The 26,405-nt window shown below is 41.0% G+C and overlaps 1 protein-coding gene across 13 annotated transcripts in view; it reads right to left on the reverse strand.

The window, feature by feature from the left end:
• Positions 1-213: 213 nt before the first annotated feature.
• The window catches only part of gab1 (GRB2-associated binding protein 1), a 63,967-nt gene continuing 37,775 nt past the window's right edge, over positions 214-26,405 (reverse strand). For 7 of the 13 annotated variants that reach the window (XM_053232354.1, XM_053232360.1, XM_053232362.1 and 4 more), the window contains 11 exons: positions 20,747-21,044; positions 16,046-16,262; positions 13,453-13,542; positions 12,022-12,650; positions 11,338-11,432; positions 10,847-11,150; positions 6,985-7,077; positions 4,270-4,363; positions 3,433-3,559; positions 1,430-1,504; positions 214-1,217 (listed from right to left, as the gene is read on the reverse strand). In XM_053232354.1, the coding sequence (XP_053088329.1) occupies positions 1,065-1,217; positions 1,430-1,504; positions 3,433-3,559; positions 4,270-4,363; positions 6,985-7,077; positions 10,847-11,150; positions 11,338-11,432; positions 12,022-12,650; positions 13,453-13,542; positions 16,046-16,262; positions 20,747-21,044 (2,175 nt within the window). In that variant the 3' untranslated portion in view covers positions 214-1,064. Of the gene's footprint in view, positions 1,218-1,429; positions 1,505-2,468; positions 2,545-3,432; positions 3,560-4,269; positions 4,364-6,984; positions 7,078-10,846; positions 11,151-11,337; positions 11,433-12,021; positions 12,651-13,452; positions 13,543-16,045; positions 16,263-20,746; positions 21,045-25,665; positions 26,098-26,405 lie in introns of those variants that run through there. The other 6 variants (XM_053232359.1, XM_053232355.1, XM_053232358.1 and 3 more) reach the window with 6 other exon arrangements.

The following is a 26,405-nucleotide window of genomic DNA, read 5'->3' on the forward strand; positions in this document are numbered from 1 at the left end:
TAGAAATAAAATAATTTAGGAAGGAACTGCTGTGTTAATCAGTTTGGTGAGTACCTGACTTCTGCTCTTTAGTTTTGTGACCTTGCACTGAAATAAAAAACATCGATCACAGCTCCTGCTTTCTGAGGGTGCAGACTTCTATCCGGCAGAGGCCACACCAAAGCCTTTACATCCCACACATTCAATGCAAAGGACACTTTATTTATATATATATATATATATATATATATATATATATATATATATATATATATATATATATACACATACATACATATAATGCTTTACACAGTCAGTTTAACAGTCCTACTTGCCACTGTGATGCTCTTCTTCTTTCTTGTTTTTTTTTTCTCTCCTCCATGCCACTCAATACCTTGCAAATGCTCTAGTGGGTAATAAACACCACCCACCCAAAAAAATAAAATAAAATAAACCAGGAGGTACCAAAGCTTCAGATTATCATGGAACTGGATAAATTTGAATGCTTCCTGCCAAAAAAAAAAAAAAAAAACCTTTCCTGTAACCCAACCATGACAGTTGTGTTAACAGGAAAAGCAGAGAGTTGTTTGTTGGTAAACTCAGAAATGCTGATCAAACTAAAAGATAACATTCCTCTCCATGAACGTGAATGAACACATGGGTGGAATTAAAACCCAGACTGAGAATATATACCAAAAAAAAAAAAAAAAAAAACACCTAAGTGAAGCAGCAAGTGTCCACTTGATACAAATGAAAGTCTATTGCTGCTCTGTTAGCAAACTATTCATAGGGCTCTAAATCAGTGATGTTTAGCAGTTCCTTCAGCCCCAACACACAGTAGAGTAGAAATAATCTCGCAGCTTATAAACGGCGCTCTGGAAGCTCAGCTCTCCTCCACACAGTTGCCTTTCCCTCAGCCAGGTGGCAGTGTAAACCATCTGATGTGGGAACTGAACCGGCTTCTCTCTCACAGTATAATCTAGATGAATAATAGGGGCAGATGGAGGCGTGTCATCGCATGACTCCTGCACCGCACCCCATCTCCAGCCCAGAGGAGGGATCACGAAGGAGGAGGGGCTGAGGGTTCATTTAGGCCCTTTGGAGGGGGTGTCGTTCTCAGTGGACTGCCGGCCATCGCTCCAGGCCTCTCGGGTGCTCTTTAGGGCCTGAGTGCGCTCCTGGTCCACCACCACGTAATCTACCCGCTCATCTGACACTGCCATGCCTGCCCCGTTGCTCTGCACAGCAAGAAGGAGAACACATGCTTCATATAATAATTACTACTCAACACAGAGTCCACAATTTAATCAGAAATTCCTAACCGTAAGTGATTAAAGAAATGATCCCCAATGTCTGTAATGCTAATACTCTAATGCTAAACAGGTCTAGCAGCTACAGCAATGATGCCACAGATATAATCTTTTTAAAAAAGACAGGATTTTGCTCGCACCTTTCGAGTGGATTTGCCAGGGTCCAGGTCCAAGTCCAGATACTCGACCTTGGCATTCATGGGTGGTCCTAACTTCTGAAATGTCCCAAAAGATGTCAGTTAGTGAACGCTCAACAGCTGATGGCCACTTAATAGTCAGTGGAATTTGAACTTAAAGCTCCAATCAGAAAGAGCAACTAAAGCAGCAGGATTAAATCCGAGGGGCTGCCAGTTGCAGCAATTTCAAAGTGGGGCTTTAAGGAATACTCCAGTTTGAATGTATGTGTACTTACACACAAACAATTTCAACATGTTTTTTTTTCTTGTGCTGAGGAATGAAGGAATTTTTTTTATTTCAAACTCACTCATAATGGATGTCTAAGGGCAGCTGTAAGAGGATTGATGCGAAATATATTCAATAATTTTCTAAAATAATCAGGAATTAAGCGACAAGGACATTAAGTTTAGTTATTTTGCTGCATTTAAACATTTAGAGATGGAATTAGTTGTTGTTGCACAAGTCTGATCATGCATTGAATACCATAAAATTTTCAGGAAAGCCTTCACTGCTCTAGTATTCAAAAGTTGAACTTTCTGATGTCTGTTTCATCCTAAAGACCCTTACAGACAGTTTCACAGTTCGGTGTCACATAAGTAAGGAATAAAACACTTGCTTTCAGTTCTTTTCTCAGTACAGGAAACATGTCAACATTCTTGTTTGTGGTAATCACATGTATATGCTACAGATAAAGTAGATAAAAATTAGGTTGAAAAAAAAATGCTGGAGAATTCCTTTAAAAATTGACATTAGAATGACAAAAATACAGCTATGATGAATATGGACTAAGCACTAGAAGACAGTGTACATCTAGGTGAGGATTCATCTATCAAACAAACCTAACAACACATAAACCAACCTCTTCATTAAAGGTTGTGCTGACATTCAAGAGTCCTTGAGTGAACTATTAGTTACACTGTATTAATGTGGGAAAAATCTATCAAACCAAGCTGGTCCAAGTCCATACTAGACTTACAGATAAGTGCTAGCCACCCTGCTCACCTCCTCATCGTGCTCTAGACCCACCACCTCCCTCTTAACCGGGGTGATGGGCACCGTGCAGTAGAAGGACTCCTCTCTACAGAGTGGAGGAACAGCAACGAGAAGACAGAAGCAGCAAAAAGACGGTAGGGATGAATAAAAGATAATGACAACAAAGCTTGAGAGAAACTGGAAGAAAGGGTAACATGATGACAAGCAATAAAGGAGGACAGAAATTAGAAAAGATGGCAAAATGACAAGCTGACAAGCAAAGAATCAAATAAACAAATATGCTGTGAGAATGAAGGAAAAAGAAAACACACTGAACCTGTCGAGTCACATGAAGACTTTGAGGATGTAATCCCTAAAAATGTACTACAACATCCCAATGATCAGTTACACTAATAAATCTTACATCTACAAAATATTGTGGTGTGGTATATGTTTTTTTAGAAAGAGTATTAAGGCTTCATATGACCAAAAAACAAGTCCAAGCAAACAATTTAGATTCAGCAAAAGCATGCAAAAGCAAAGGTTATGAGAACCCAAAGCCTCTGGTGGAACAGGAGTGTGAAGAAGGGAAGTGAATTGTTGAGTACTAGAAGAACTGAAGGAATGAGGGGATGATAAGAAGATAAAAAGAGGAGTCCTTCTGCCCCAGTCACTGACTACCTCAGTACAGAATGAATATTAAATCTGAGGAGGTGGCAGTACAAAGTGATTCCTGTGCATACATTACAACACCTGTACAATCAATTGTTTAAATATTATATTATTTTAATCATCGAGGAGGTGGGGGAGAACCAAGGGGAACATTTTACATTTTCTAAAATCTCACCTTAAACTGTCATACAGCACCAGTGAATAATCTTTACTTTAAAATGATTTAGTATTGCATGTAAAATTCGAATAAATGTTTTGATGTGAAAAGATTTTTTTTTTTATAAGAAGGATGGAGAAACGCTGTGGTGCTGCGGTTACATACTGGTTCATCTGCAGGCATATTAGGATACTGCATGGGGACATAATTCTCATCACCCTCCTCGGAGTCGGTGCTGGAGGCGGTGCTATGCACCGAAGGTGGCCTGGGAACCGTGTGGAACCTGGAGGGGCTGAGGACCACAACAACCTTTACACTACTGCTGGTACACACATTTGGTACACACAAACAGCTGTAGCCACAAATACACTTTCTTTCTCTCACACACAGACACAGAGACAGACACACACAGAGACAGACACAGAGACACACACACACACAGACAGACAGACAGACACAGAGACACACACATAGACAGACAGACAGACAGACAGGCACAGACACACAGAGAACGAGACGGACAGACAGACACACACAAACACAGCGACAGACACAAACACAGCGACAGACACAAACACAGCGACAGACACACACACACAGAGACACACGTAAAATCCATTCACATTCCCACATAAAAATGTTCAGGATACATTAATCTGTTTGGGTGACCATGTTCTGCTAAACCTCAGCAGTTTTAAATAAAAGCAGGCAGAGAGACAGAAAGAGAAGCACAATTTACCACTATCACTCACTCATTTGTGAGCACTCGAGTGTGAAATGAGTATGAAACCATCCACAAAATGATCAGGCTCTATCATGAGTTAGGACAACACTACCACACTGGATGAGTGGTTAGTTATCGTGCCATGCAGAACCCTGCCGTGTGCCGTTCAGCAGCAGCCGGCTCAGTGGCCAGCAGCATAGCGTTAGCTCACAGGTAACTGGCTGATGCTGAAACGAGACGGCGGACTTTCTAACCAGAGCAGCATGAATGTCACTTACTCCCGGGTGAAGGACTTGGTGATGGGCGAGCGCACTGGTGTAATAAACTCCTCACACTCAGGGACTGGTTTGATGTCCAAAGGGGCAGGCTTGGCTAGAACACAGGCACCAAAACCATGTTACACTGAGAAACTGTACAAGAAAAACAATTCAAAGCTTACAAACGGGTTACAATAATTGTCTTTGTTCACCCTTTAATTAGGATTAAATCACTTCAAAGCAGCAGCTATCCCAGAGATTCATCATTTTTATGATAAAATTATCACAAGTTCCTGGACAAAAATTAGTCACATTTGTCATTTATTTCCTAATACTTGATTAAGTTTCCCCTCGCCGTAATTACTGCATCAATCCCATCCACCAGTTTCCTGAGGTAGTTCCTGTCAATTTTAACTCAAGACAGAGTTTGTTCCTCTTGTTTAAAGTTATATTTATTTTTTAATATGATTTATTATTTTGCAATTATTTTTAAATGCATTTATTTTTGTATTTATTTGTTATTTATATTATTATTATTATTATTATATTTCTTCATATTATTTTGTGTTCAAAATACTTAATGCTAAAAAATTTGTAATAAATAAATAAATAAATAAATAAAAGTGTTTTATTTTGTAAGTAGTCAACTGGATGCAATTAAGCTTGATTTTGCTGCTCCATTTAATCCCACAGGTTTTCTAAGGGTTTGTGGTTTGTTGATTTTGCACGCAGTCAAACCCCACAGTCGTCATGCTGTAATGTGAGTGTGTCAGTGTTGTGTTCTGCTTGGAAATGATGCACAAAAAACAAACCTAGAGTCTGACCAACAAACTTCATGGTGCACAAAATATTGTGAAAGAAGGCACTGTTTTTGTGAATGTAATTTTTTGTCAGGGGAGCTTGCTGATTAGTATATGTTACACAGAACACATAGTCTCTGCTTCTATGTTTTCTAAATTCCATGAGACTCCATGCTGACATGTTTTACCAATCTAAACAGATTCAACTATTCAAAAGTGAATTAAGTGTAGTAGGAAATGTGAGAAGTACTACTAAACATTGTGATGTGACTCATTTCTGCCTGAAGAGGGAGCTGTTGGCTGAAAAAGAAGCTTAAATCAGGCTGACTTGGTACAATAAATGTAGGGATTTGCAAATTAATTATCCATATCCATCTGTTCTGTCATTTTAATAGTGCTTTAAAAAAAACAAAAAAAACATGAATGACCAGTGAAACCAGCGCAAATTCTCAATAACTGCAAAAGCAGACTCCAAAAAGCAGTCTTCATAGCACACTTTCAAATAATTAAAAACATAATGTATAGCAATATCATCCTACTGAAAGTAATTACCAAATATGATTTATTAAAAAAAAAATTTAAAAAAAAAATCCTTGAAATAAAAAAAAAAAAAATACTCAGCAGCAGGAGAAATCGTATCCTCAATCAATTTCACAGCAATTCACTCTCACTCACAACTGGTACTACTAAGCTGAGAATCACACAATCTGGCAACCGTGGCAGAGCCCACTTTTCCCATGGCTAAACAGCATCGTCTGAAAGCTACACCATCTGGTGCCAATGTGTGAAGATACAGATAGCACACACTACTTATCAGCATTTCAAAGCTCTTAGCTGAGCTCATTAGGAACTTAACACGTTAACTTATAACACGCAGTCAGGCTAGCATCAACAACCTCACAGACACACAGTTATTACAGCTGAGCGGCTGATCCTAGGGTTAAGATATATGGAGTTATAAGATATGTGTAGTAGTTTGGCAGTGATTACTCGGTGATTGTGCATACAGTGGCTTGCACGTGTTTTTACCCCCTTGAACTTGTCATATTTTGGAAGTGAATGACCCGGTCACTTATTTTGACTCGAGGTGGAGTCACAGCTGCGCCATATTCTTTCCAATCTTTAATAATGGATATTAGTAGCTTAATACTAATAAATTAATAGTTTGGGATGGTTTTTATAACCAAACTGATCAATACCTTTCCAGAACTTTCTCTCAGACATGAATTGATAGCTTCGTGGTCTTCATGGTGCTATTTTGTTTAGGTATGTTCTCTAACAAGCTGTTGAGGCTTCCAGGAACAGGATTTATATTGACATCACATGACACTAACCGCACATGGGTCAACTCCATTCAACTAATTATGTGACTTCTGATGTCAGCTTGTTGCACCAGAACATGCATTTCACAGCAATGGGGGTGAATACTTGTGCAATCACAACTTAATGTAACTATCTGTAAATAATTGTACAGACTATAGTGGTTTGTCACACAACTTCAGTATTAATTATGGGCTATTCTGTGCAGATTCATGTTATATAACACCCAACTGACATTTCAGTAACAGATTATAACACTACAAAATGAAAATGCTCGAAGGGGTGAATACTTATGCAAGACATTGTACAGTATGGTTGGTGTGTTAGTGTTTGTGAGTGTTTTTCTGATTACTAGTATCATCCTTTACTTAGCCCAAACCAACTTTAAATCCCACTGCTTTTTTTTAACTTGTCTATTAATATATTAATATTGGCACTTGTAGAAAAAACATCTATTCACTATGTATAATCTATAAAGGTAACATAACATTCCTTCTTCTGATGCTTGTTAAGCTGAAACCCTTGGCTAGGTTAAGTGTTGAGAAAAGTTCAGATGACAGACAGATAAAGAGAACAAGAGAATGTAAACACAGTGGCGGTCTGTGCAGGTACCTACCCTTACGACGTCTTGAGAAATCACCTATGGTTTGAGAGTCGGTTCGCTCAAGACCGACAGGCCGATTAGCTCTGATTATTTTAGGACTCTGACCTGATTGGTGAAAGAAAACTTGTTTTTGTTACATGCCTCTCTTGCAATAATCAACTTTTTTTTGTATCTGTACTTTAATATTTTTTTAAACCTCGCCCCCATGCAGTGTAGCAAAAGCATGGCCACCTCCTCCTCTTCCTCCGCTCTTCGACACTTTCTTACACTTTCACTGCACAGATATGTATCACACTGCTGCCATGGCAACAACTTATCATGCACTTAAGTCATGCAACAGGCAGGGCTTCCCCTGAAGCTCGGGGCACAACACAGCATGCACAGAGTTACACACACTTTGGAAGTACAGAACGCGCAACGACGGCGCGCAGAAACGTGGGCTCGGACGCACGGCAGCATTTCAGAGTGTTCAACGCCCACTCGTGGTCATGCCCCGATACCCAGTACAGAACAGCAACAGTGAAAGCTACAGCAATCAACACAGCAAGAGCAGGAGGAAAAGAGACACAAATCTTCTACAACCTGTGAGGAACTACACACAAACTCACAGACAGAGAACTTCAGCTACACACTGGACATCTGACAGTAAGGAAGACATGTCACAGAGACAGACGTGAGACGGAAGACTAAAAAGCTAGATGAAAAAATAAAAGTGCTAAACGATGTTCCAAATTGCTGGGCATACACTGTACAGTTTACAGCCCTTTTTCCAATCAACTGCCCAAATAATTTCAAAATGAACCGTCAGATGATGGTATGAATTTTTATCATGCAAGCTGAGCAGGTTTACTAATCAATTTCTCAAAGTTACAAACTGATTTTTTTTTTTTAAATTCATGCATCTTGCTTTGTAAAAATAACATCAAAAATGTGCTGCAAAAACCATTACAAATATCTGTTTCTGATTGGCTGGCAAATTCTTACAACAGCACTCCTCCAAAATTAAAGTGCCTTTGTTTTCATTATGAACATTACAAACCTGCGAGGAACGGCATAAAAACATGCTCGGTTTATTTCACTATCAATCATCTACCATGAAACAGCTAAATTTAACTTTCAACAGTTATCTGTCACAAGCGTTTTGCTTATTTTTTTGGCAATATATATATTTTTTATCATCTGTTTATGATAACATCATTTGTTCTCAACTAACAATATTGCAATTGAACAATGACTTTTATTTACACAGAAATGAGTAAATTATAGGCTTATGGGGATTAGAAAGTTAGCTAACTAAAATAATGCAAAATAATGGTTTTGGGAGGTTGGAACAAACCAGAGAACAAAACCCACTCAGACGCAGGGAGAAACTAAATTAGACATTTTTGAACAGCTGGTTAGTGGCCATGGTAGAAGTGAACTAACACCTTAACAATGTGTCTTGTTATAACAGCAGCAGCAACAAAAAGAAGATGAAGGACACCCTATTGTGTGTCATGGTGTTCTTCACCTCTACCTCGCCTGTAATTTGGTCAATCTGGCTGTGTATGATTTTACTTCTTTATCCCATCATGACCAACAAGAGGAGGAGAATCGTTTGGCACACGAACACATACACGTACAGTGCGAGTATATACACTGATCAGCCATAACATTAAAGCTACTGACAGGTCAAGTGAATAACACTGCTTATCACGTTACAGTGGCACCAGTCAAGGATATATTAGGTAGCAAGTGAACAGTCAGTTCTCGAAGTTGATGTGTTGGAAGAGGGAAAATTGGGCAAGCGTAAGGATCTGAGCGACTTTGACAAGAGCCAAATTGTGATGGCTAGAAGACTGGGTCAGAGCATCTCCAAAACGGCAGGTCTTGTCGGTGTCCGGTATGCAGTGGTTAGTACCTACCAACAATGGTCCAAGGAAGGACAACCGGTGAACCGGCGACAGAGTCATGGGCGCCCAAGGTTCGCTGATGCGCATGGGGAGCTAAGGCTAGCCCATCTGGTCCGATCCCACAGAAGACATAATGCAGCACAAATTGAAAGGAGTCAAAACACACAGTGCATCGCAGCTTGCTGCATATGGGGCTATATAGCTGCAGAACAGTCAGAGTGCCCATGCTGACCCCTGTCCACCACTAAAAGCCCCTACAATGGGCACATGAGAATCAAAACTGGACCATGGAACAGTGGAAGAAGGTGGCCTGGTCTGATGAATCATGTTTTCTTCTACATCATATGGATGGCTCGGTGCATGTGCGTCGCTTACGTCGGGAAGAGATGGCACCAGACTGCACTATGGGAAGAAGGCAAGCTGGCAGAGGCAGTGTGATGCTCTGGGAAATGTTCTGCTGGGAAACCTTGGGTCCTGGTATTCATGTGGATGTTACTTCGGGACGTACCACATACCTAAACATTGTTGCAGACCAGGTACACCCCTTCATGGCAGCAGTATTTCCTAATGGCAGTGGCCTCTTTCAGCAGGATAATGCGGCCTGCCACACTGTAAAAATTGTTCAGGAATGGTTTAAAGAACATAGCAAAGATTTCAAGGTGCTGACGTGGTCTCCAAATTCCCCAGATCTCAATTCGATCGAGGATCTGTGGGATGCGCTGGACAAACAAGACTGATCCATGGAGGCCCCACGTCACAACTTACAGGACTTGAAGGATCTGCTGCTAATGTCATGGTGCCAGACACCACAGCACACCTTCAGAAATCTTGTGGAGTCCATGCCTTGACAGTCAGAGCTGTTTTGGCGGCACAACGGGGACCTACACAATATTAGGCAGGTGGATTTAATAGTACGGCTGATCGGTGTACATCGTAGGCTTTGGTGGTACAGGACGAGTGATTCAAATGTGCAATGTGAAGTGCCAAAGAACAAGATTTCTAAAATCGACAGTGTATGCCTGACTTAAGATAACAAAAACGAACACCCAGACATGAACAAAGTGTGGAGAAACAGAAAAAAAAGAGAGACAGCAACAAGACACACAGAAAGAGAAGCCTGTGATTATCCCATGAAAATGCCACATCCCTCCCAGCACAGCTAACTAACACTGCATATGCACCAAAAATATCAGCTACAGTCTGCACTGAATTAGTAAGCAATGTGGCAAAGCAAGAGAAAGAGATTTGTAATGAGAATGTCACTGTGCCTGGCCCATGATTACACCAAGAAAAAAATTGTATTTCATCAGTATCTCTGCAGAGTATACACCAAAATGTGACTGCAGAAAACAGCGGGCATTATTTATTATTTTCTTTTCTAATTTTTTTTTTTTTTTATAAAACACATCCTGTTGATTGATAGCAGGCTCTTCCTAGCCTGGCCATCAAAGAAGCCTTTGAGAAAGAGACAATGGGGACAGAGGTGACCGCTCCAGGCTAACAGCACGGTCAGGCTGCCTCATAACCCAGAGATCTGAGACACAGCACAATAGCCCTCTTTCATTAGTCAGGTCAGATGCTAAGAGCTAACAAAGGCAAGAGCCACTGCAACACGAGCAGGATGGGAACGCTGCACTGGCTGAAAGGTTTCTTTCTCTAGTGCAGGTGTCCTGGGTTAAACTGTGGAGAGACACTGGAGATGTGAGCTAGTGCTATGTTAGGGACTGAAAACTCAATGTAAGTAGCATTAGTACATAATTACTGATAAACTACTGAGAGAAGAAAGGTTTATAAACATGGGCCAGCACATGTTAGTAGGAAATTTGTGGAAAAACAATGAGCATGAGATTTATAAGAGCGGTGAAGATGAACAGATGCAAGAAGTTTAACTAGCTTTTTCTTTTTTTACAAACAGCCAATTTCACAGCATAGCCACACACATCTAGAGCCAGCCCCCTCACTCGCACACCAAAATAGCTTACCTTTGCGGTCAGGTTTGAGGTTTCGGTCAACAGGTGGCGGCTGGCAGTCAGTGATGAGCATCGGTCTTCGTGGAGGTGTTTTGGGACTTGATCTGAAACCCATGTGGGCCGGAGGAGGCACCTGCTTCCCCAGGGAGGGAAACTCCACTGTGCCCGGGGTCATGGGCACGTAGTTGGGCTCCTGGATAAGCTCGGACAGGCTACCTGAATGCTGATGTGATGGAGAATTAGCACTCATAGGCACATAGTTTTCATCCATCTCCTCAGTTGAAGTGTTCCCTACAGGCAGCATGCCTTTATTTTTCTGTAGGAGGAACAGGTCAGAATGACACTTTCATTTTCTCCAGCTAGAGCCAGGAAGACTTTATAACAGCACTTACAATATCAAAAGCAATCATGAATTATACAATTAATAATTAATATAATTATAATTTGCATAAAGACTTTTCTTCATATAAATATCCATTAAGTCACACGGCTTTTATTCTTACAAAATAGTTGCTGAAGGGTTCGTTGAACTCGAATGAACAGTTTCTGTCTGAAGGGAAAGATCTGGGTATATCATAACAGTCTTGTGATCCATAATCTGCAAAAAAAAACATAAATAAGGTATACATTTACACCAACACAGACTCACAGAACATGTCTTATTGGGAATCAGTAAATAATATGCATCAATCTATATCTATGAAAAGCATAGAAACGCTGAACTTTGGCACAAACACGACATCTAATCCACACACAAAAATCAGGTGCTGATCAAAATTTGGCTTTTCTTCCTATAACATTTATGGATGTTATTTACTTTTTAATCTTGCCTGTCTTCCTGCAAAGATCGTGTTATGTAAGTAGCCAGTCTGTCTAAAGATATCTAAAACCTTGCTGGATTGTCCTCACACAGGGAAGTTGTTTAGAAAAAAAATCTTTGTGCTGTAGAGAAATGGACATAAGCCTTATCAGTTCAGTTTCTATTCAGATACCCACTGCCCATGATGCTGGTGCGCTGCGGGCTGGAATGAAATTTTTAAAAGTAATTTCCCCCCTAATTTTTCCACTATTAAAAAGACTTTAAAATGTTACAACTTTACTTCCAGTACACACAAAATAGAACCATATTTCAGTTTCTGTTTCAGCTTTGATCTCTTTTAGTCTGTGAGAACTTTTTAAATCACTACCTTTGCGCAGGCGTGAGGAATCCACAGGGCCAATGGTGTTGCTCCGTAGAGTTTTGCTTCCTCCCGGCCCTGAAGGCACACAGTAGTTTGAGTCCGTCTCCGACACTGACCTAGGTACGACGTAAGTGTCCGTGGGCGAGCGATCGGCCGCCGGCCCTACTGAGGGTTTGGGTGGTCGAGGAGGTGGCACTACGTCTGACGCTGAGGCCTCCGCCCCCCCAGCCGTGCGGGGCACCTGATAGGTGCAGTTGCTGCCAGGTGTGGGTGGGATGTCGTAGCTGACGGACATGTTCCTGAGCTGAGCCTCAAGCGAAGGCTTTCGCGCGGGTGTGTTGAAGACGTAGACGTCGGCAGCGTCGGAGTCGGTGGTGCCTGACAAGGACGCACTTTTGGGCAGCAGCACCGTGTCCTGAGACCGGCTGCGGGGAAGTTGGTACAAAGCCTGCGCCTCGATCGACACACTGGCCCCCCTTGCTGGAGGCGAGTCATATAATGGGGCGTGTGGGGAAGAGAAGAAGCCGTTGACTGATGCGTGCTTGGCTGTGGAGGTTGAGGAAGTGGGCGTGCGGTGAGATGGGAGGTTGTCGTTGCAGTCCGGCTCCGAGGAGGTAGACTTGGAGCAGTCATGTCTGAGAAAGAGAGAACAGGACTGGGTGTTACTTCGGCTGCTTCTCAAAGTCTTTTGAGTTCCAGCATTAAAATGATAATCTACAACACAGGAAGGGCAAAAAAAATTACTTCCAGGTTAAAAACACACCAATATTTTTTGAATGCTTATCACAATCACCACTATGCAGATAGCAGGTGACACCAAATGTTCTTATTTTTGTTATAACACATCAGCTAATGTTTTAGTGTGGAATGTTCAACTGGCCAGTAATGGCAGAGTTAGTAATTCACCATGCATACAGATGCCTGGTTGCGTATCTAACACATTTTTTAAATGTTTACTGTATTTATACATCTGGAATGTGTGTATGTGCAAGTATGAGAAGGAAACAAGTCATTAGGATATATAAGAAAGGCATTTTGAAAGACTATATGTGCCTAAAAATACCAACCATCTTGTTTTTTTGTAACTTAGATAACCATGACATGACTAACCACAACGCAGATACTTTACTTTCAGTATGCCATTTCTGACTCAACTTCATCCTCATTGCTCTAAACCTGTGACTGTAGATGGATGATGGTATATCAACATTTTTTTTATTTCTATTTTTTTTTTTTTTTTTTTTTTTTTTAACCAAATGTGGCATTGCATCACATAACAGCAATAAAAAAAGTGGCACACTGTGTACACAAACATGAGTGCAGAAATTCGCACTTGGTGTCATTGGTTAAAGGTTAATCAGTCCATGCACAGAAATGTGTGTCTATGTTTCCTCAGTCATCACACCACACAAACACACACCGATGCTGTGCACTCACAGACTGTCAGGAGGAGCAGTCTTGCTCTCACACTCCTCCAAGAGCAGGTATTCCTGCTCCAGCCCGCTTTGAGACAGAGCCACATTAGCACTATAGCGCGCACACACACACACACACACACACACACACACACACACACACACACACACACACACACACACACACACACACAGCAGTGGACAGGTCATGGATAAATGCATGTTCCTTTACATTTAATTTAGCTTCAAAAATGGCAGATATCCTTAGAAAACTAGAAAACTACAGTGTTACAGTGTTTCCTACAACACTAACACTGTAACACTGTAGTGGAAATACTAACATTATGACACAAGGAGGTAAAAGTTACTGATTACTGACTTTAAAATATAACTGGTAATGTGTCTTAAACACAAGATATTTATACAAAATTACACACGTACAGTTTCAATTTATAAAAACACATGAGCCACAAACCTGCAGAGTAGCTTTAAAGTAGCCCAGTTCTAAAAACTAAGGGCGTTTTCACACCTGGCTTCTTTGGAGCGATTGTTTCGGAACCTGGTGCGTTTTCCCCCTTGGTTCGGTTCGTTTAGACATATATAAACACAGCAATCGTGCTCGGATCCACACCAAAACTCTGAATTGGTCTGCTTGTAGTGAGAAAGCAATCCGACCCAACTGACCAACGGACCAACAAACCAACCTGTATAGCAATGCATGTTTCCAATGCATGGAAGTGCGTTACATAAAAAGCGTGTATTTTGCTAATGGCTCACAACATGAATCGCGGTTTAACTTGGACCAAGGACGAGGTAAAACGCCTCTGAAACTTGGTCTGAAACAATTCTGAACAACTTTCAAAACCACATATAAAAACACAGGTTTACAAGATGTTCAGCAAGCGTCTCAATCCTGAAAAGCTATAGCGATTAAATACGTTGACAAAATGCGATTTGGATCCACCCTTGTGTCCTCACATGCCAAACAGTACAATATGACTAAACATTAGCTAACTTGGTTAACCAGCTAACTGCTAGTCAACACACTTACACGTGTCACAGTTAGACACAAATGAGATTTCAGTATCTGAATGTGGATTGTTGTTTGTTTATTTTTACAGTATCTACCTTTATTCTAGAAGAGTAACATTACAATAGCAGCTAACCACCTGTGGGGTAACCGCTCACTGTAGTCATGTTCTCACTGATTTCTGTCTAACAGAAGACAAACTTGTTAAAATACACCTTGTAAAACAAAAGTATTTTAATTAGCTAAGTTAGCTAGCAAGTCCACCAGCAGCTAACTTAACAGACTTTTTCCTTGCTTATCAGACATTAAAAACTCCAGTCATTCCATCTGAAGGCCCTACTGCACTTTTTCATTAGAAGTATTAGAAGCATGTCCTTTTAGGTGCTGTGACTTGGTGTTTAATGTATGGATCTGTCTGGGGTTGTTACTTTGTCATGATTAGTCACAGTGTTTTATTGGTCTTTTACGGCTGACTTTCTCAAAATACAGATTGATACAGGGATATTTTACCCTGATCAAGTTCCTTACGCCAGTGGTTCTCATCCCTTTGGTGACTGGCTGTGACTCCCCAAAACTTTCACAACCTTCTCCCTCATACTACAGCAACCTCCATTTCTCAGTGCAGGGGATGTGACTACACTGAAAACCCTTTGGCTGTGTGCACTCCGCTCTCTCACACGCATGCACACACGCACGCACGCACACCAATGTGGCATTGCTGACCAGAACTAAATCAATCAAACTATTTTTCAATCAACTATGCTTGGCTAAGCAGTGCCGTGAGTTTTTTCCCCCTCAAAGATTAAGATTTAACTTTGTCATTGTGCTGAGTACAGAGCCAATGAAATGCACTTTCTCACATATCCCAGCTTGCTAGGAAGCTGGGGTCAGAAACCATGCTCTCTTTCAGCTTATATAAACAGCATGATAAATACTGACAAAGTATAATATTTAATGGAAGCGTCTTGTCAAAAATATCCTTCTAAGAAAGAACAATTAAGGGATGTATGCATACAAAGTGTGCAAAGATTTCATAATAAACATTTCAGATGTTTTAAAATGGTCGATTTATACTGTGAAGCTGTGGAACTGCGATATTTTTAGACTAGGTTTTCATACCATGAAAATTTCAAACCATAACATGACTAGATCTGGGTTACACTCATTATTAGATTTTCAAAGATGCCTGTTTGCTTGTTTCATGATCATCCAGCTTCAGCATTCCAAGTGTTCGAGTGTTTAGAGTTTAGAGGACATCCACGTGACATATTTTAAATCACCATAACTATCCATAACCTTAAACACAAAGTGTCTTCTAGTGTCTAGCTGGAACTTGTAAGAGATACAGTGAAGCATGATCAGTGTGTGGCACTGCATTCCAAATGTTTCTCTAACTTACTTTGATATGCAAGATCACATTAGGACTTTATTCTACAACTAAAAGGCACATGATCATACAGCCATCCTTTAATAACATCCACCAATTTATAACCTTTACCCATCCATCCATCTAGCTATAAAATCTATCCATTAGATCCATCAGTGCATTTATAGCATCTCATCCATCCATCCATCCTCTTCTTACCTGCTGGGCTCGGGTTTCTTGCTCTCACAGTGGAGCAGCAGCAGGTAGTCCTGTGTGTCGTCCAGGCTGGAGGACGAGTCCAGGTGTCCAACGCTGACCGGCTGGTACGGAGGGGGCACGCTGGGCAGTGCGGAGGACCCCATCAGCCCAGAACGAGGAGGTACATCCACCACCAAACCTCCAGCCACTGCAGCCTGCTGAGACGCCTTCGCCGAGTCTACAAATACACACAAGACCAAATACGCACATCCACATTGGTTTGGGTTCAGAATACTCAGTGCAGTCCTAGAATAAAATAATGTCAAAATAATGTGCATTCAACCACAAGAACTGGTATAAACATGAGCCACTGGATCTTGGGGTTCTAGATGATTCTTCAGTAATCTGAAAGACAAATGTTACAGTGACTACAGCAAAAGCAACATCACCACTAATGTTACATGTTAAAATGACAAGTAATGACACTGACATGGAAGAAGTGCTTTGATTTCAATTCTTTCAACACTAACCAGACACTGTAGTCTGCCAACAGGTGAAAGAAAAAAAAGAAGGCTTGCGCTAATATGACTCAGATGTTCAAATTATATTAAAAAAAAAAAAAAAAAAAAAAAAAAAAAAAAAAAAAAAAAAGGAATATCATAATTCGCTACAATACCTGAAGACCTTTATACGATACACAGTATGAATCATGGTACATTTGCTAAGAAACTGCCAACAAACTAGTAGTGTTGAGTTTGCTGATAGTTTTATTTGTTACCTACAAAAAGAAATCATTTAACACTAAAAAGCTAATAAATTCGAATTTATAATTTCTCAATTTTAAAGATTCAGGACAAAATTTTAACATCTAATCAGCTGCTCTCAAGTTTTTAACACTATCTTAAAAATGCTATTAAAAATAGCATGATGCCCACAATATCACATTTATCACAATATATAACTGATCATGATATCAAAACTCTTCTCACATTTCCCAGTCCTAATCATCATTAACCCAAAAGCATAAATGTGTCGTACACCCATACATTATGTTTTCTGTGGCATGGTACAAATGAAGGCCAAAGGCTGTCTACACGTAGTCACTTTTTAACCATCTCACAGATGGAGAAATGTTAAAAATGCTGATGTTACAGCGTAAACTTGCGCATGTGAGCTGCGGTTTTGAATGTGTTATGAACGGACTCACTTTATCATGCCCTCTGACCACCTTGTTACGTTGTAGTCTGTAATTTCTTAATAGTTAACATGTTTGCAATTAATTTTCACTATTTCACAATTTATTATTCCACCCTAATTCCTCATTCACCCACTGGACTGGCGTGCTTATATGAGCGTATGCAGATTACAGTACTGAGGCTCTGACTCGTTTCTCATGGCGCTGCCGTGAGTCATGCTTCTGAAAGGCAGCACACGGCTCTATGTACCTGAGAGAATGTCACTCACACACACACACAGCTCTGAGTCAAGGCCAATTTCATTGCAACATCATCATCATCATCATCAACACGCACAAAAAATTCTGTGAAAATGAAAGTGTTTGTGTAGCGTGTAAATAAAATGTTTGTGACTGCCATCTTTTACAGGTGAATAAAACAGCTCTTGTTCATATCTGGCCTTTTATTAGAAATATAATTTCCAGTGGTTTTTTTTTTCTTTTCAGAGGAGCCGTTTCTCAAGGTCTCTGAATGGCACCTCTATGTGGACTCACTCTTCAAAACTCCACAGCTTTTTGCCAACACACACACCCACACCCACACACACCCACACACTCCAAGCCTTTGACTTGATCCTACTAAGTGCAGGCTTCTCAAGTCTAACTGAGTCAGGAGGACTGCACTCTGTTGTTCTCTCTCTCTCTCTTTCTCATCCCCCCACTCTGTCTGTTTTGTCAGGCAGAGCTGCTGATTCATCCCAGCACTTGGAAAATCCCCTCTTCATGCTTGTCTTCCCACCACTCTACTGTGCTAACAATGCTATGCTACATGCTGCAGGTCTGGGGATCAGAGTGGCCGTGTTTGCCTGGGCTGTGAGCTCGCTCCTGGGGCTAGAGACAGGGAGGATCAGGAAGGCCACTAGACGGCCTTGTCCCAATCAGCCACCACAAACCAGTGAAGAAATCAGTGCATCTAGGGCGAGACGTGGCACATTAAAAAAAACTGTGGGCTGATTGCAATTAACTTTCTGCTTTCGTTGATGACTTCATGTAGTTACATAACAGTCGGGTTACTGACATGTCATATTCTAATAGTGGTGTTACTGACATGTTACATCATAACAGTGGGGTTACTGACATGTCATATTCTAATAGTGGTGTTACTGACATGTTACATCATAACAGAGTTGTTACTGACATGTTACATCATAACAGTGTTGTTACTGACATACTGACAAAACTATGCCATTAAATGGTATTAAATATGCAAATAAAAAATAAAAAATGCAAAGGGAAAGCATCACACAAATAATTAATATTAAAATGCAGAAAGAGGATGAAAGAAAGAAAGAAAGAAAGACAATCACATATGCAGTAGAAACACAGCACAGTAAAATTCTCTGCATATCTGGCTTGTTAAGAAGCTGAGGTCAGCAGAGTTCAGGGTCAGCCATGATGCAGCACCCTGGAGTAGCCGATTTTTGACCTCACAACACACAGAGCCCTGACCACTGCACCACCCGTGACTATCTTACTATCATTCAAAATTGTGATGCTTGAGTGAGCTGAGTGTGTGAGGCTGAGACCAGATCAGACCAGAATCCACATGTAGCTTACAATAACTTTTCCAACTGCTATTATTCATAACACACAATACACTGTCTGTCTACACGTACATCCGCTTTCCAGGATTTCTGTGTGCTATGGGAGTGTGTGTAGTCACATGTGCAAGGACTTAAACTTGTACAAACATGTCAGTAAGGTACAAAGCTGTAGAGCTGAGCACCTCACACACGCTCTGCCTTCCAGAAAACTTAATACACATACTCATCTGCGCACAATGCTGCGATTATTGTGGTCAGGAGCAACCTGAGCCGTCAGTAAAACCAGCATCTCGTTACGTCTAAAAAGCCATCAGGATGCAGGCAGTTAGGGACAAACCCTACACACTCTCAGTGATAGAGTCTTAAGAACAGAGCGTCACTTTTGTTCAGTGCAAAGTTACTTAAACGTTAATTCTAGAATTACTAAAGTGAGAACGTTTTGCGTGCATCATCACATAAAACATTATAAAAGGTGATGTTAAAATCACAACAAGACAATATCATTTTATCATTTAAATCATGATTTTTAATTAGTAAAAGTATCATTATTGGCAAATTGCTGTGGTATAAGAGGACTAAACACTTGCAGTTATAGGATGATTATTTATTCTTCACTTACAAAATTGCTATATAATTTAACAATAATGTGAAAGTAAAATATGGAAGTAAATTAATGACCTTAATTTATTCAGAAATATTTTCCTATATTATGTTTTCAAAGGACATTTGGCCAAAACGTTGAGGGAAACATGCTTCAACAAACTTACATTGGGCATCTAAAAGTACATACACTATATGGCCAGAAGTGTGTGGACCGAGTTCAGGTGATTCAGCCACACCCACTGCTAACAGGTGTATAAAATCAAGCACGCAGCCATGCAACCTCCATCGGCAGGAGAATGGGTTGTACTAAAGAGCTCAGTGATTTTAAATATGGCATGGTCCTAGGATGCCACCTTCGCCACACATCAGTTTATGACATTTCTGCCCTGCCAGATCTGCCCCGGTCAACTGTAAGTGCTATTGTTGAGAAATGGAAGCAGCCACGAAGTAGTAGACCACACGAACTCACTGAGCGGGGCTGGCAAGAGCTGAAGCACGTAAAACTCACCTATCCTCTGTTGCATCACTCACTATGGAGTTGTAAACTGCCTCTGTAAACAACATCAGCACAAGAACTGTGTTTCAGGAGCTTCATGACATGGATCTCCACAGCTGAGCAGCTGCACACAAGCCTAAGATCACTATGCGCAATGCCAAGTGTATCACTATGCCAAGTGTAAAGCACTCTGCCACTGGACTTATGAGCAGTGGAAACGTGCTCTCTGGAACAATGAATCACGCTTCACTATCTGGCAGTCTGATACACAAGTATGGATTTGATGGATGCCATGGAACGCTATCTACTGGACTGCATAGTGCCAGCGGTAACGTTTGGTGGAGAAGGGATAATGCTCTGGGGCTGTTTTCAGGGTTTTGGTTCCAGTGAAATGTAATGTTAATGCTACAGCATACAAAGACATTTTTGCACAATTGTATGCTTCCAACTCTGTGGCAACAGCTTAGGGTGGCCCTTTCCTGTTCCAGCATGACAATGCCCCTGTGCACAAAGCGAGGTCCATAAAGACATGATTTGACGAGTTTGGTTTGGAGGAACTCCAGTGACCTACACAGAGTCCTGACCTCAACCCTACTTAACACCACTGGGATGAACTGGAATACTGATTGCTTTTCTCATCCAACATCAGTGCCTGATCTCACTAATGCTCTTAAGACTGAATGAATCCAAATTCCCACAGACACACTCCAGACACTTCCTTGGAGAAAGCCTTCCCAGTTAAGGCATTTAAGGGTGTTATAGCCACAAAGGGGGGCAACTCCATATTAATCCTCACCTGATTGGGTGAAAGTCTGTGTGTGTGTATGTGTGTGTGTTCTCCTTACCATCTGTGTCGGTGGGGTTGAAGCCACAGATGTCGCAGATGCAGCGCACCCACTTGTTCATCTCCTCCTCAGTGTCAGCCACCAGGTAGAAGACTCGGTCGATGGTCTTGATGTCAAAAATGAAGCTGTGCTCCAGCTCCTTCTTGTTGAAGCTGAGCCCAGCGTCCACCTGTTCGCACAGGTTCAGGTCTATCACTCGGATGGGCTTCTTCACGTGGTCATTTTTGTAGTACTCCAGCACGTCCGGGTCTCCCGTCAGTCGTCCACTGCGCAGAACGAACCACCGCTTCTTCCATGCCTATGGGGTAAGACACACGCACACACACAACAAAGGTAAGTTTCATTTTCACATTTACTCAGCAATGCACTAGTATGCCCTTAATTATCAGGGACTTTCTCTAAAAGCACTTTTCCAGCACAGCTCTGTTTACACACATTCCATGGAAAAAATAACAGCTCAGTCATGGAGGAAAGGGATTAATGTGCATAGAACAATTATACAGAAACTTGACAATAATAAATCCATCTACATCAAATTTAAATTCAAACTTAACTACATTAGTCTATAAACAGCACAGGTATTGTTTAGTGGCCGTAGAAAGGAAGCTTCATGGTCTAGACAGGCTGAACAAAACAAACAGCTACTATTTAACAGTTAGCTGCAAAATTCTGCTCGTTTAACACTAGCGTTAAAACTACAGCAAGCGTATTGTGAAATGTTTCAGCTCCAGACAGGTCATTACATTTCAGGTCAGGTCAGGACATTTCACCGCAGTCTAGGCTCTGTGAAAGAAACAGAGACACATCTGTGAAGGAAGACAGACAGACAGACGCACAGGTCCAACACAGAGTGAACCCGGTGATGGAATGTGAAGGCCGGCAGAGGATAGAAGGTCAGTGCGGTTCTTCTGATGCGGCCCGGATAAATGCTAAGTGGTAGTTTTACACAGACCCAAAGCAGCTCACTCTGCTCTTCTAAAGAACATGACTGGAAACACTGCTCTTCTTCCCACACATTCTCTGCTCCAACTCCCCACACAGCCCACAACACACACACACACACACACACACACACACATATACACACACACAAAACCAAACCAGCAAACTGAGAGCTATTTCCTCAGAAAGAATGACGAGGCAGATATAGAAACCTCAAAAGCTCACAGGTCACACATCCAGGAATTCAAGGAGAAGGGGATTGTTTAATGTAGAGGCAACCCTGTTTCACCAGACTACAGCAATACATCAGAAAACTAACAAGTAACACTGGGGTAAGCTTTCTGTGACACGTGTCTGTTAAGTAACGTTGGAGCAGTTATAACTGATTCACAATCACAGATCGCATGGAGTGTCTTGTTATTATTTTATCTTATTTATTTTATAGTATTTTTATCTTCTTATTATCAGCTTAGTTTTTAAATTTTATTTTATTAGCTTGAGTGATTTTTATCTGAGTTTTCAGACAGCACTTTGGTCAACAGCTTATTGTTTTTAAATGCGCTTTACAAATAAACTTGACTTGACTCATGTGTTTGCTGTAAATGGAGTGATTTGCCCTTTATTATAACTGAGTCTTGTAGGTCTTGCGTCTGCACTTAACCTCATAAGTAGGTTACATGCTCATAACATGTATTAATGAGGTTATACCTCTATCATTTATCTCAAGCTCAAAAAAGCATCACTTCTCTGAAAGATTCCCGTGATAAAAAAGAGCACTTCCCGGAGTTAAAAAAAAAAAAAAAAAAAACTCTTTTCTCATAAGATATGACTAAATCTTTAGCAGCATGTACAGTATAACTGTACAGTATATATTATCTGGATATATTTCTACAGGTCCTTTTATAGCAGGTAAAAAAAAATCCAGAGACACACAAAAAAAATAATTACAAAATTTCGTTAACACACCTCTAGATGTAAAATTAATCCAGTCCAAATAGGGCTTTATGTTTTACTTTTGCAGGAATTATTAAACATATATTTATATGTATATTAATGTGAGACTGTAACTCACAGAAATAAGACATAATGGGATTATGCAATTATCGATGCAAATATGTTAGTATATCATACTAAGAAAGACGTAGAGAGAAGTGTGTCTTAAATCCGGGAAAACTTCCTGTGTGCTGTAGCATAATAATCTCCTTTCTTTTTGTTTCCCTCTATTTTTTCCCTTTAGTCTGTAGCGCCAAAATCTTGCAAGTCTAGAACCAAAACGTGGAACTTTAGGAGCTTGGGTACGGCTGGTCTCTATAATAACCTGAGTTATTTTCATGACTGAACATTGCAGGTAAATTGTGAATTTTAAAAACAACCACAAGACCATTTCTGAAGCAGTGTTTAACAACATAAACACAATGCAAATCAGTTAGCAAACCTCCTTTGGAGCGGTTATACACTCACAATAAAAAGCTTCAAGTAATAAAAACAAGTAAACCTGTCATATTACGTGTAATTACTGTCTCTGATAATGTCTTTGCATTGTATTTGACCTTGGATGATGAAATACTTTCTCAAAGCTAGAAGTACATGGCGTAAAAACATTCCTCGGTTCTTATTTGTAGGACAAATGATTAGCAAACTTCTACATCTCAGTACAGAACTGGTCCAGAATCAGCTGTTTATTAAAATGTACTCTAGTTTCCTGAAAGACACCTTGAGAAAAAGACGTCCTAATGGCCCAGTAACCATGAAACAAAATTTCCCACATGGTCTTTTTGGCTATGAAATAACATCATTAGTGTTATTTGTCTGCTGAGGTCCTTCCAAAACAAACCTCTCATATATTACAGCTCCATGATAACGCAGACTGAGACACAAAAATCCCTCTCCAGAGTTTTCTCTGCTTCGGGTTATGAAGAAATGAAACTATCCGTCTTTCTGAGCGTCTTTTTGATCTTGTAATGTTCAATATTATTGTCCCGGGCTGAAAAGCAAAAACAATCAAGAGGATGAATTTACCTCAGGCCACTTTAATGACACAACATTCCACAGACACAAAGTTTAAGTTAAAAAAAAAAAAACAACCTCCAGACCAGATGACAGGCTGCTCACATTAAAGTCTTGTGCTGTAAGGAATGTCAAATCTTTGTTGGTGTTTATTTTTTTGGTTTAAAAAAAAAAAAAAAAAAAAAAAAATCAACAACGCCCCCCTCTGTGCTATTTTCCCCATCCACAGACTTCTCTTTGTTACAGAGCCAATCTCAGACCCTCAGTGCAGTACCCCAACTTCCCCCACACACTCACACACCAATAACAACAAACACACACACACACGACCTTGAAGTCTTCAATGCGAGTTCCATATCTGACCCGTCTTTAACGTCAGCACAACCCTGATTTGACACTTCTATATACCTGACAGCAATATCCATTAAATCAGCAACCCGATATCTTTGTGAAATCAAATCCACACTAGGGCTGAGCAACGTGATGAGAATGCTATTGCGAGATATCAGAATTTTTCTCAGAATATTGTGGATATTGTGAGAACATTAGTACTTTAATAACACTGACTACACTGTTATTCAGAGGAGGAGATCTATTTTTCTACCACTTGTTTTTCTCGTTGTTATATAGGTCATTTTTGTGGTTGTGTAAAGGCGGTACTGCTGTACCATGAAAATGTCTAAGTATTTCTGTATGATTCTTTCCTCCTCTTAATCGAAAGCTTTCTGCTGCTGATAGCTGCACTAAACTAAGTAACAGCTCACACATTATTATACGATTTCACACATTTCACAATTAGCAGCATTAGATTTGTTTGAGTATTGTGGCCTGACCAAAACAGAGACTTCTCAGACTCGCTCCAGCTCCACCACAATGCACCCTGAGATATCACACACACACACACACACACACACACACACACACACACACACACACACACACACACACAGAGAGAGAGAGAGAGAGAGACAGACAGACAGACAGAGACAGAGATAAAAGAAAGTGACAAAGAGAGAGAAAGACAGAGACAGAGAGCGAGAGAGAAGGAGACACACACTGAGCGAGAGACAGATACAGAGACACAGTGAGAGAGAGACAGAGTATGAGAGAGACAGTAACAGGGAGGGAGAGACAGAGAGAGACACACAATAAGAGATAGAGATAGAGACAGAGAGACAATGAGAGACAGAGAAAGTGAGAGACACAGTGAGAGAGCGGGACAGAGAGAGACAGTGTGTGTGTGTGAGAGAGAGAGAGAGAGAGAGAGAGAGAGAGAGAGAGAGACAGAGAGAGCTGTGTTAGCAGGAGTGTCAGTGAGAGAGAGATAATGTCTATCTGTACGAACAAGGGTATGTGAGAAGAGGCAAACAACCGCCCGCATTACCCCCCCCCCCCCCACACACACACACACACCCCCACACCCACACCACCAGTCATGTTGGACGCTCAAAACAAGGACATATCTATAACCGTAAGTAAGAATTTTTCTCACACACACACAAACTATGTGAACAGATAACTGAGGATAAGAGAAACACAACGGCCTTGTCTCAGTGTTTGTGTGTTTGGAGTTACTCTACGAGAGAAGAATCATGGGTACTGGAGCCAAACATTTCTTTTTTTTTTTTTTTTTTTTTTTTTTTTTTTGAGTCTGCTTCAAGTGTGTTGTATGAGTGGGTGGAATGTGGAGTATTTTAGCTGTGTCACAGAAACACTAGCTCGTGCGGAGGAGGAAAAAACGACCAAGCCTGACAAGAAGAGTGAGCCATGATCTCTCTTCTGCCATCTGTGCAATCTCTCCGACACGTGCGCACACACATACACACAAACATACACACACTCCTTTTCACATAATTAATACACACACGTGTACAGAAAATGTACTCCAGTTCAGCTCAGCCTGTACTCACTACTGTAATCACTACTCAAATATCTGCGTACCAACACACACACACACACACACACCCTACCTCAAGCTCTGGATCCTGAATAAAGCACAAGCACACAGAGAGCACGCAGTGTGGAGCCACCTGTTGCTGCTCACTCGTCCACTCTTTAGAGTACTACAGCAGTCGTCCATAGAGAAACAGGAACAGAGGGATCGGAGCTCAAGGCCAGCTCAGCACTGGTGTGTTTTCAGAAGAACAGCAGCCCATAACCCTGAAAACCACAAAGCGCTCCAGTGTTCCCGGTACAATTTAACCCTGAAATAAACCTTGCAGTCGGAAAAACAAGGACAGAGTGAATCAGGACGCTCCAGGGCCGTCAGTGGACGATCCATTCCAGTCCAAGGCCGGAGGAGGAGTGCACTTCTCACACGTCAAGCCCTACAAACTCCAAGTGAAGTGCAATGTGAAGTGTGTAAGGAGTGGGAGAGGGGACGGGGTGGGACGGAGCTCAAGAGGCCCTCCCAAATGCAGCAACAGCTGTCTCCTCTGCGCGCACACACACACACACACACACACACACACACACACACACAGAGCCATGTGTGTGACATACAGCGGAAGCTAAAGGCTGTAGTGTCACAGGCTGGAAGTGAACAGAGATGCCATTGAGGTCCAGCGTGCAGGGGAATGCCATCTGAACTGAATCACACGGCCATGAGGCACTTTACATGAGTGAACTGAACAAAAAAGAAAATGAAGAAAAAAAAAAAAAAAGAAGAGGGGTTTCACTCAGTATTGTCTCTCAAAATATGTCGGGGTTA

Source organism: Pangasianodon hypophthalmus, chromosome 3 (genome assembly GCF_027358585.1).
Source record: "Pangasianodon hypophthalmus isolate fPanHyp1 chromosome 3, fPanHyp1.pri, whole genome shotgun sequence".
Taxonomy (NCBI): domain Eukaryota; kingdom Metazoa; phylum Chordata; class Actinopteri; order Siluriformes; family Pangasiidae; genus Pangasianodon; species Pangasianodon hypophthalmus.